General features: G+C 39.9%; 1 protein-coding gene across 2 annotated transcripts in view; it reads right to left on the bottom strand.

Moving 5' to 3' along the window:
• Positions 1–12,523, bottom strand: part of LOC127432493 (rab GTPase-activating protein 1) — a 157,679-nt gene that overhangs the window by 11,922 nt on the left and 133,234 nt on the right. The window contains exons 24-25 of one of the 2 annotated variants that reach the window (XM_051683624.1): positions 10,433–10,516; positions 6,439–6,510 (exon numbers count right to left, since the gene is read on the bottom strand). In XM_051683624.1, the coding sequence (XP_051539584.1) occupies positions 6,439–6,510; positions 10,433–10,516 (156 nt within the window). The other variant, XM_051683625.1, reaches the window with a different exon arrangement.

Here is a 12,523-nt window from a genome sequence, read left to right as displayed (position 1 = left end):
TTAAGAATGTGAAATGTCAGAATAATAGTAGAGAGAATTATTTATTTCAGCTTTTTTTTCTTTCATCACATTCCCAGTGGGTCAGAAGTTTACATACACTTTGTTAGTATTTGGTAGCATTGCCTTCAAATTGTTTAACTTGGGTCAAATGTTTTGGTTAGCATTCCACAAACTTCTCACAATAAGTTGCTGGAATTTTGGCCCATTCCTACAGACAGAACTGGTGTAACTGAGTCAGGTTTGTAGGCCTCCTTGCTCGCACACACTTTTTCAGTTCTGCCCACAAATGTTCTATCGGACTGAGGTCAGGGATTTGGGATGGCCACTCCAATACCTTGACTTTGTTGTCCTTAAGCCATTTTTCCACAACTTGAGGTATGCTTGGTGTCATTGTCCATTTGGAAAACCCATTTGCGACCGAGCATTAACTTCATGGCTGATGTCTTGAGATGTTGCTTCAATATATCCACATCATTTTCCTTCCTCATGATGCCATCTATTTTGTGAAGTGCACCAGTCCCTCCTGCAGCATAGCACCCCCACAACATGATGCTGCCACCCCCATGCTTCACGGTTGGGATGGTGTTCTTCGGCTTGCAAGCCTCTCCCTTTTTCCCCCAAACATAATGATGGTCATTATGGCCAAACAGTTACATTTTTGTTTCATCAGACCAGAGGACATTTCTCCAAAAAGTAAGATCTTTGTCCCCATGTGAACTTGCAAACTGTAGTCTGGCTTTTTTATGGCGGTTTTGGATCATTGGAACTTCCTTGCTGAGCAGCTTTTCAGGTTATGTCGATATAGGACTCGTTTTACTGTGGATATAGATACTTGTCTACCTGTTTCCTCCAGCATCTTCACAAGGTCCTTTGCTGTTGTTCTGGGATAGATTTACACTTTTCGCACCAAACTACGTTCATCTCTAGGAGACAGAATGCATCTCCTACCTGAGTGGTATGATGGGTGCATGGTCCCATGGTGTTTATACTTGCGTACTATTGTTTGTACAGATGAGCGTGGTACCTTCAGGTGTTTGGAAATTGCTCCCAAGGATGAACCAGGCTTGTGGAGGTCCACAATTCTTTTTCTGAGGTCTTAACTGATTTATTTTGATTTTCCCATGATGTCAAGCAAAGAGGCACTAAGTTTGTAGGTAGGCCTTAAAATACATCCACAGATACACCTCCAATTAACCTATCAGAAGCTATTTGGCTAAATGCCTAAAGGCTTGATATAATTTTCTGGAATTTTCCAAGCTGCTTAAAGCACAGTTATACACAAATTAGTGTATGTAAACTTCTGACCCACTGGAATTGTGATATAGTCAATTAAAAGTGAAACAATCTGTGTGTAAACAATTGTTGGAAAAATTACTCGTGCCATGCACAAAGTAGATTGCCAAAACTACAGTTTGCTAATATGAAATCTGTGGAGTGGTGAAAAAACTTTGTTTTAATGACTTCAACCTAAGTATATGTAAACTTCTGACTTCAACTATATACATATATATATGGTGCTGGACTTTTAATATTTTTAAAGAAGCCTGAAATACACATGGGACTCCTATTTTGAAATGTCTGCGCTCCCAGATGTGAACACACCGACGGATGATTCGCTGAGAAAGTGACTCTGATTCAAACTGCTAACCTGAGCTCCTGAGTTTACTTCACACCCTCAGTTCTTTTCGGGTGATTCATGAAAAAGAGTAATTTGGTCACGACTCTTGCGCACTTTCTGGGCTGTGAGGGGCTCGGAGCAAATGCGGGAGGAGCTGAACATGCAGTGCCAGCGAAGGCTTGAGCCGCTGATTTGTCCAGAGGGAGAGGGGTTCAAAGAGGGGTAGTCTCTGATCCAATGCATACAGTAGATGGTGGTAATGCACTATTTTAGCTTGCGAATCGCCATTAAAAAATAAATAATAAGACGACGATGACTCTCTTGTATGGGTTTGTTGTTGCGTGCGGTGCAGCAAGCACATCACAACAGAATGGCTCGAGACACATTGGTGGTGCGCGCTCTAAAGATGTATTCAATAACTCACAAGATGATATCTGACGAAATCACTGATATATATATATATATATATATATATATATATATATATATATATATATATATATATATATAGAACTGGATTGCTCATGATGTCATATCAGTTCCCAAACATTCCATTGTCCCTACTGACTTAATAGGAAATCTATAGTTTACTTGCGTAACCCTGGTTCTCTGATAGCATTAAGTGAGGTGTCTCACTATGGGATACGCCCCTTCTGTGTATTCCTAGAAGACCTATTACATAACGCCAGCCCCTATTGGCTAGCAGAAATTATGCTAGTGTCAGGAGGAGGCTACACTTCCCAGTACAAAAGGGGCGACACAGCGTCATCACATCATTCAAAACAAGCACACCTCTTCCTCGCTTCACACAGCAAGGAGGGTGATCTGGTGAGACACCTCACTCAGTGCTATCAGAGAACCGGGGTTACACAAATAACCTATAGTTCTCTTTCAAGCATACGTTTCAAGCAGCCAGAAACACTTTTATGGTTGAGAAGGCATTTACCTTATCTATCAAATCTTGTAGAAATTACAGTATAACAGCAACTGAGCACTGATAGGGAATCTCGAGTTTAACTGCGCACCAATGCTCAAACACGCCCCATTTATACCCATACAAAGATTTAGTAAACGATGCTCTAGCATTCTGTATAGTCCTAATAACATTATGGGGCAACCCAGTTGCATTCAAACTGAACCACTCACAGGCCAGGCCCACAATGCCAGGCGTTCTGGATGAGGATGAAACATTTCCCCCTGTGCCTGCGATAGCAGGTCTCTTCGCAACGGAAGTGGCCACGGCTGTTCGTATAGCATATGTATGATCTCTGCCAGCCAATATTTCCCCAGCCAGTGCGGAGCTATTAATATCATCCTCTCTCTCACTTTGGAGAGGGTTGGAGATATCAATGCTATCGGTGGGAATGCATAAAAGAGAATGTGAGGCCATTCGTGTGCCAGTGCATCTATTCCCATCGGTGCATTCTGATCCTTCAGAGAAAAGAACAGAGGGCACTGAGCATACTCTTGAGACTCGAACAGATCCACTGTCACCCTGCCGAACCGGCTCCAAATCTGCTCGACCACTTCTCTGTTCAGTCTCCATTCCCCGTAAAGAGGATTGCCCCTCGACAGCAAATCCGCACCCCGATTCATAATACTCTGTATGTGCGTCGCTCTCAGGGATAAGAAGTGGGCATTGCTCCACAGAATCAGTTTGTGTGCCAATGTGTGCAGGAGTGATCTTAGACCTCCCTGTCCATTTATATACGCTACCACTGTAGTGTTGTCCGTTCTCACAAGAACATGATGCCCTTCTAATAAGGGAAGAAAATGCTTCAGGGTTAAGAAAACTGCCTGCATTTCCATTAAATTTATATAGTGATTGGTCAAATGATGACCCCATCTCCCATTTTTTATCCTGCCCTTGTGAGTGCTCCCCCAACCGGACAGTGAAGCGTCCGTAGTAATGATTTTTCTGGCCTGAACAACACCCATGGGGATCCCTTGAATCAAAAAGGATGGGTGTTTCCAATGGCGCAATGCCAGCACTTACACCGATGTCACCCTCACTCTCCTCCGAGAGTGATGTAATGGGTCCAATCTCAGAGAGGCTACCCAGCGTTGAAACTCTCTCATGAATAATTGGCCTAGTGGAATAACTATCAGAGCTGAGGCCATTAACCCCAAAAGTCTGAGGCATGTTCGAAATGAAACACTGTTTCCCCTCCAAAACTCAGCCAGACATTGAGTAAACTTTATCACTCTCTCCTCTGACAGTCGTGCTCTAAATGTCACCGAGTCCAGTGACAGTCCCAGAAATGTAATTGACTGTGTGGGGATTAATACACTCTTCTCGGTGTTTAATCTCAAACCCAATTTTTGAAGATGAGCTATAAGCATCGCAGTGTGCTCTCTCGCTATATGCTCCGATTGAGCTGTCACGAGCCAATTGTCTATGTATGAAACGAGACAAATGCCTCTCTCTCTGAGCAGGGTCAGAGCCGCTTCCATACATTTGACAAAGACCCTCGGGCTAAGAGACAGGCCGAAAGGTAGAAATAAATATTCGTACATCACCCCCTGAAATGCAAAACTCAGGAATTTCCTGTGGGGTGGGTATATGTTTCTGTGAAAATATGCGTCCTTCAGATCGATGGATGTGAACCAAACGCCTGGATGCACCAATTTCAGGAGTGTTGAATGAGTGAGCATTCTGAATTTGTACTTTCTTAAATACTTGTTCAGTGCTTGTAGATCTAATATGGGACAGAGAGCCTGAGTTCCTTTCTTTAGAACGAGGAAATCCTCAAATAAATAAAAGTCACTCTGGCTTTGCTCGGGCAGAACCACTCTTATTGCTTTCTTGTTCAGCAAGGAGGAAATTTCCCCCCCCGAACCCGTGAGTGAATTATCCCTCTGAATTGCGGGGGGCATGCAGTAAATTGCAGTCTGTACCCGACTGTATTGTCCTCAACACCCAGCGCTCTGTCGCCATCTCGTGGCTGAGGCGTGAACGAGCCTGAGCTCTGCTCTGCGCTGCGCATGTGTGAACACTTAGCGCTTGGACAGAGTTTAAGTGGCTCACCACCTCTAAGGGAGTGGTGACTCCCCGAGGTGGCGTTATTATATGTTCTGTTAATGTATTTTTCAAAATCTTTTGGGACATTTTGTTTGGCAACATTTTTGGGGGATACAGTGAAGACTTTATTGAATTTTGAGAGTGTAAAGTGCTTGTGACTAGTGGGTGAGTGTGCACCACTGCACCATCTCTCGTCCTCTTCATTGCTTTGCAACCCCTTGCCCAGCCGGGCTCTGTTTGCCACATAGAACAATTGGGAACTCCTGAAATCATTCCCTCCTGAATGCTGAATAACTGAGGGGTTGGAGCCAGCATATTGGGGGGGGGGGGGGCTGTGGATGAAACAGCATATAGACACACACAACCCGACTAGGTGGGTTTCCATCCAACTATTTTTATGCTCATTTTGAAATTGCACATAAGAAAACCTGAATGGAAACACTTGATATGCGGAAAAAAAAACTTTCGCTTTAAAAAACTTTCTACATTCGCTTTAAATTTAATGCACTAGGAGGAAGTGGATTTTCTTGAGTTTCGCATTAGTTAAAATGCGCATTAAGGTGATGGAATTGTTTTATTCGCAAAACGATGACGTGTTTTGACCATTTGTGCATGTGTTATAAGTTTGCGATAGCTTGATGTGACTGGCACACCGAAAGGGCCGACATTGGCACACAATTCTTTGAACATAGCGCTTGTCATTCGGAAGTGTTTAACCCACAGCTTGTCGATAAAGTGGGTCCTCAAAATCAGACATAACCGTTTTGAGAGCGGGCGCCCCCAGGTAAGCGGAGACTGGTGGTGTATGGGCATCGCAGCTATTTCAGCCCACATAATTTCAGATATTACACTTATTCTACGGTGTCTCGTGGATGCATTTAATAAAATGAGATACTTGCTCCAATTTTGCAAATACAACTGTCCCCAAAGCAGGGAGAGGTCATTCAGATGCTCTATCATGACGAGGCGGCTCCCTCACTATAATGTGCATTACAAAGTGGATGGAAACACGCAACGATTCGTATTTTCTTAAGTCGAATTTTTAGAAATGCGCTTAAAATATGCTAAACATTTTTGATGGAAACCCAGTGTAGCCAATAGCGACTAGACTTTAAATTATCGTCACAATCAATTCTTTTTGGTTGCATTTGTGTCCATTTTAGTCGCAGTATGGAGCCCTGTAATGTGCATGAGATCACGTTACCTCGCTGTCTATGTGCCCTAAGAAGCGTGCCTCAAATTGAGAGGCCATCATCCCACTCAAGAGTCTCTCCACTTACCTACTTACCTCATTAGTGTGCACACACACAATCAGTTCAAGCTTGCTCATTAGAAAATGCTCATTAGAAATGTTACAATAATTCAACTCTGAAACAAAGCCTTATTCAGAACTAGAAAAATATCATGCTGCAAAGTAATCATCAAAAACGAAATGACATCAAAATTAGCCCCATTTACTTTCTTAATAACTGTCCCTGGTCTTTTTGTGAACAATTCATGAGTGTTTTATTCCAAAGAAAATTGCTTTTCATAGTCTTCAATCAAAGTGTAATAACTTTAAGCCTATGTTTAACAATCCAATCAAATCCTGAAGGATTAAATCATGTCCCACCCTACATTTTATACCTCTGAATATTCTATTTCACTTTGGAGGTTTGTCATATTATGTAAGTTAAATGCATTGCATATGCCATTTCATGCTAATCTTTTAACCAGGCCCCAACAATAAACAGCTTTTCAAAAAACAGCTAATGAAACGTGGCAGTGTGTGTGTATATCTGCCATAGTCTTCACCTACCCGGATCTTCTCCAACTCTCCTCTGTTGGCAGTCTGCTGTTTCTCCAGACGCTCGCTAAGCTGAGAGCAGATCTGACACACAAACACACAGAGGTCAAAGGTCAGTATACACTACCTCAGTACTAGAGTGAGACGAACATGCCATCATTCAATTTATATATCATGTTACAAGATATCACATTCCTCGTCTCTCTCTTTGAAAACCCAGCATCCTCTTACAGTAAGTGCATTAACAGCACTACACAGCTCAAGTCTGTAGGTGATCACGCTGACTTTTCAACCTCAAATCTATTTTTGATTGGGTGCCTTTACTGGAACACTTGATCAATGACATGTATTCATTCTCAACCCAACATCAATCGTTTACAGGGTGTTGTTGGAGCGATGAGGATCAGATTTCTTAATTAGGCTTCCACCTTCATATACATTCATCAACAAGGAGAATGAATGGAGCATGGATTGCTGTTTAAAAATAAAGTTTAATGCCAGAGTCATGGCTAAGCAGTTAGCGCACTTGTTCCAAACGCGCTGAGTTGTGGTGCTAATGTGAGTGATGCAAGTCTCTCGGCCATCCCTTAAGAAATTAATCATGGTTGTATTACAGTATTTGTAGTAAAGCCAAAGCACAGGTTTAAGAAAGACATAAGATTGAAATGGCTGCTTTAGAGCAATGCCTGAAACAATTTATATAGAAATGATTTCCCTCTAGAGTATTTGTGTTTTTTGTCTATTTCTTCAGACGGCAGACAAGGTAAACCTGTCCTACTCGCACTAATGAGCTGTCCAAGTGAATGTGTGTTCATTTCATACCGGGAAGCCATCCAGCATGATACCTGCAGACTTCAAACACTCATTGTGTGTTGTCTGGCTCATACAAGCAATATGGGTGTGAGTGTGTGTAAGAGAGAGCTGGTTCAGCTCTGAGGACAACATTATCATGCTCCACCATGAATCATGCTGTCAGCGGTTCCATTAAAATGAGCTCTGCAGGGACAGCAGCTCAACTATTTTTACAGAGCAACTCTCATACTGCACTGAAGGGGCCACTTTCAGGCCCGTCTCTCCTCTACACTCACATCAGCCCTTATCTGCACATCTTACTGGAATCTGAGATGTAAAATTGGTCTAGTTTGGAAGCGAGTTCTTATAGGACCATTCAGTGTCTTTACTGTGGTCTATTAGTGGTTATTTTGAGTTGTTTCAGAGAAACACTCTCGAACAACTATACAGAACAAAACTATCTTTATGCCATTACAACTCACGAGAATGAGAGCGTTAAGACCGATGTTTCAATAGTGTCATTTGGTAGGTTGAGAACATCAATACAGTGTTGTTTTAATAGTGTTAAATGAAGTGCACTTCAATTTTGTCAAGCAGTTTAAAGGTATAGTTCACCCAAAAATGAAAATTATCTCATCATTTACTCACCCTCATGCCATCCCAGATATGTATGACTTTTTTTATTCTGCTGAATACAAATGAAGATTTTTAGAAGAATATTTCAGCTCTGTAGGTCCATACTGAAGGAGAAAAATTCTAATCCCTCTTTGCTCTTGAAAGTTATATCTTATATTTCATAATCCTCACTTAATCTTATTATATTAATCAATCTTCTGTTCTCTTTTCCTAAAAGGTACAAGTAATATGTATGTGATTTGAGGGGTATCTGAGGGTCTGGCCCATGTCAGGAGTGCTTCAACAGTGTTTACTCTTTTAGCCCAGTCTCCGGAGAATGTGCATTTTATATTGTATTGCATTTATTCCATTTCTATTTCTATTTTTATTACATAATGAATCATATACCTTATTTAACTAGATGCAGCAATAGTGTGCTCTCTTGTGCCCTTTTGTTTCTCTTTGTGCTCTGTCCTAATGTTCCACAGATGGTGAAGACCGGCATTCCAGCAAGGTTTAGGAGGAGGCCTCTATTCCTGAGAAGACAACACCTACACATTGCATGTCTAAATAACTCATGTCTCTGAATTATTTACGGTTATTGTGCCCTCTCAAATGTGACTTTGTCATAGTCGAAAAACAACTTCCAAGGATTTTAATTGCTCTCTTTGGTACCCCTTTGATGTAAAGAAATAAGGAGTAGCCATAACTGATAGCTAACCTTTGATATCTGACCATAAGTTTGTTTCAAACAAGGATGGGGCCTCAATTCACGTTGTGGCTAACAATTATTGTTTGCACGAAGACGGAAACAGTCCATATTTGTAATATGTTAAAATGTTTGAAGTAGCTGACCTATCCGAATGCTAGAACCTGTGGTTTGATGACACCCTTAATGTAATTTTCATATGACTATAATTGCTTTGGAAAGTTTGTAAAACTTCACTTCGAACTGTTGTATCTCATTGACTCATGATGCCTATTGAACCTGCAGAGAATAATCAGTAAACTCTCTCATTTGACTATTGCAAAACCTGACTCTGAGTTTTATTCTTCAATATCCATATTGAGGACCCAGCTGTTACTCCTAACAATACAATGCAAGTGAATGGTGGCCAGAACTTTAAAGCTCCAAAAATCACATAAAAGCAACATAAAAGTAATCCATCCGACTCCAGTGGTTTAATCCATGTCTTCAGAAGCAATATGATAGGTGTGGGTGAGAAACAGATCAATATTTAAGTCTTTTTTTACTATAAATCTCCACCTTTGACCCAACCAGAGGTGGCTATATGCACGAAGAATGTGAATCGGCAAAAAATAAAAGCAGCAGAATGGAAATGAAAGTGAAAGTAGAGATTTATAGTAAAAAAGGACTTAAAAATGTTTCATACCCTCACCTATTATATCGCTTTTGAAGACACGGATTAAACTACTGGAGTTGAAAGTATTATTTTAGGATGCCTTTATGTGCTTTTTTGAGCTTCAGAGTTCTAGCCACCATTCACTTGTATTGTATGGTCCTACAGAGCTGAGATATTTTTCCAAAAATCTTCATTTGTGTTCAGCAGAAGAAAGTCATCCACATCTGAAATGGCATGAGGATGAGTAAATGATGAGAGCATTTTCCTTTTTGGGTGAACTATCCCTTTATTCATTTCAGTGAATTGGTAAATAAATTGTTTAATTAAATACATATATTTATTTCGAAATAAAATCAATAAAATAATTATTATAAAATTATTAAATTCATAAAGTTTATAAAATAAAATAGGCAAACATGTATGCTAGTCCTCAAATTGAGCAAAGATTTAGGATGGCAAGAAAAACAACAGGAAGAGAACAGTATAACATCAGTTTTATCGTACAGGGTTCCCACTCTTTTCAACCAATGAATTCCAAGCCCAAACATTTAGTCTTTCATTATGAAAATGGCACCATAATCACAAATTTGTAAAAAACTAAACCACACCATTGTTTGATAAAAATTCAACTGAAAACATTTATTTTTTTAAATTTAACCCATCCAAACACATTGCGTGAATCATAAAATGGGTGGGGAGTAGCAGCATATCGTTGTCTCTAATTGATCAGGTATTTAAAATAGCATATTTTAAACTCTTCACCATGTGTTTTTAATCCAGTGCAACGTAACACCCCGATTAAATATTTTAGGACAGAGTATAATAAAGAAAAATATATTAACTTTAAAAAAATTCCATGATTTTTCTATGACTTTGTATATTTTATACATTTCCGTTACTTTTCCAGGCCTGGAATCACAATTTTAAAATTCCCTGATATTTCGAGGTTTCCATGACCGTGGGAACCCTGTACAGTAAAACTGATGTGCCTTCAAAGTCTCAGTTTTTTTGTTGAAAATGTAATTAGACTATGGGGTGTTTTAAAATATGACATGGCTGCGATTAGGCTATTTAAACTGATTTAGAGAGTGACACAGCCACAATGTCCTGGTGGAGGGATTTTGGACTTCATTATGGCAACAGAAGGCCATTAGAATCATAAAGACTTCAGATAAGAGTGCCAGACCTTACACACTAGAGACACGAGGCATGTGAGTGTATGTGTTTGTGTTCACCTGTTTATATTCTCCAATGATGGAGCCGTTCTTCTTTATCTCCGACTCTGATTTGTCCAGTTCTCTCCGACACATCTCCTTCAGCTGAAAATAGGTATGAGATATGATGAGGTATAATTGAGGTATGAGTTAAAGACTCTTTCACTCTCTTCACACTACAGAAAATCATTCACAATCACAACAATCCTTTATTTAACTCAAATATACCCTCCGGGAGACATCGCTCCACTCTATCTAAGGACAACTTTGTCTTCAGGCAGTATTGTCCCTCTAATATAAGACCCATCTCAGGAGGACCACAGCAATCAACTGAAACACACGTCCATCGTATTGCAAGTCTGCCCTCTCAAGGGACCATTTCCTGATATCACTTGATCCAAAGTATAGACATAAAAACACAATACTGTATATGGAAGTGAAGTCATTATGGGGTTATTTATGATGATTTATCTTAAAATCCTATTGATCTAAAGGCTTATGCTTAAATGCTTGAAATACGTTTTGAAAACAAATGTAAATTGTCTACAGATGAATTTCTTTACAAGACAAAAAACTAAAAAAATCCAACAATTGTCCAGCATACATATGAACTTTATTTTAATGCATCTCAGCATGCACATCATGAAGTTGTTTGAAAGAATGGCCAGAGTGTGCAGAGCTGTAAAGGTCTCTGTATACTCAAGGCAAAGTGCTTTTTTGTTCTTCGCTCAGTGCTAAAAAGAAGTTTGAAACAGTCGAGTAACGACATACAGTTTGTGAACATTCAGACACCAGCCACACTGTTGGGGGAGGCATTTAGAGGAGCATTTAAATATGAGGATGCACAAGATTACATGTGAAACATCAACTAATATGACATTAATATGTGTTATCAATGATGTCATGCCTCATTCTAGGAGTAGAATTCACACGAGATCAGTAAAAGAAGCTGTTTTAACTACTCAATGATGATTTTAAGTAATCTATATGCAGTCGATAATGTGTAATTTGTAATGTTTACCTTGGCATTCATGCAATATGTGGTCATAATATGCGCAGATTACACTGTTATTGTAATTTACGATTATGCTGATACTACTGCAAAGATGGGTGTATAAAAGAGTGTTAATGGGTAGAATACAGACAAAAGAATGATGATAAGAGGTATATCTTACTTTGGCCACATGTGTGAATGGCTTTTACTGCAGACGGCATATGAGTAAAGCAGCATATAAAGCAAAAAAGTGAATGGGCACTTAAGAGTGTTTGAGTAGATTTGATTCCTTCTAAAGACTAATTAAACAAACAAAATAAATTGCACAACATGGTCTTGGAAAACATCTCTATGCCAACAACTGCACAGATGTATGTAAATTTGCACCAGCTCGCTAATAACTCTGTACACCGGTGTGTTCATGTTGGGAGTGGTGGCGGCGTAGTGGACTAAAGCACTGAACAGGTAAGAAGAAGGTTGTTGGTTCAATCCCCACAGCCACCACCATTGTGTCCTTGAGCAAGGCACTTAACTCCAAGTTACTCCAGGGGGATTGTCCCTGTAATAAGGGCACTGTAAGTTGCTTTGGATAAAAGCGTCTGCCAAATGCGTAAATGTAAATGTTGACTGATCTTAACTGACTGAAGGGGAATAAGCTGTTGGCCTCAAAGTAGGTGGAGCTCCAGGTCACATCTACCGATGGACATAGACCAATGGCAGTAAGAAGGTGTTTAGCATGCGGTAAGAATTTTTCCTAAAATTTGCCCTGGTGAGCTGTTTCGACCATGGAAACAAGCTCAAAAACACCTTCCTTTTGGCCAGATTTTGTTCTAAATGTAGTCACACCCATTCGTTCTTCGATTTCATATGAAGTATGTTGGGGCCTTAATCTAGACAAAGTGTAAAATATAAGACAGCGTAATTCTCACATGTCCATCTGTGTTATTGTGTTTAGTTACTTTTACAGTCTGCATCTGTATTTCATCATTTACACTTATAAAAGAATTAAACTACTGTCAAGCTCAAGAGTTTAATTCTGTTAAGGGAAAAAAAAATAGTGTGAAAAATGTTTTACAGGAAAAACATATTGTCCTTGGCACAAAACACAATAAAACTGA

The sequence above is a fragment of the Myxocyprinus asiaticus genome, chromosome 42, assembly GCF_019703515.2.
Source record: "Myxocyprinus asiaticus isolate MX2 ecotype Aquarium Trade chromosome 42, UBuf_Myxa_2, whole genome shotgun sequence".
Classification (NCBI taxonomy): Eukaryota; Metazoa; Chordata; class Actinopteri; order Cypriniformes; family Catostomidae; genus Myxocyprinus; species Myxocyprinus asiaticus.
This window is presented reverse-complemented; position numbering and strand designations above follow the sequence as displayed.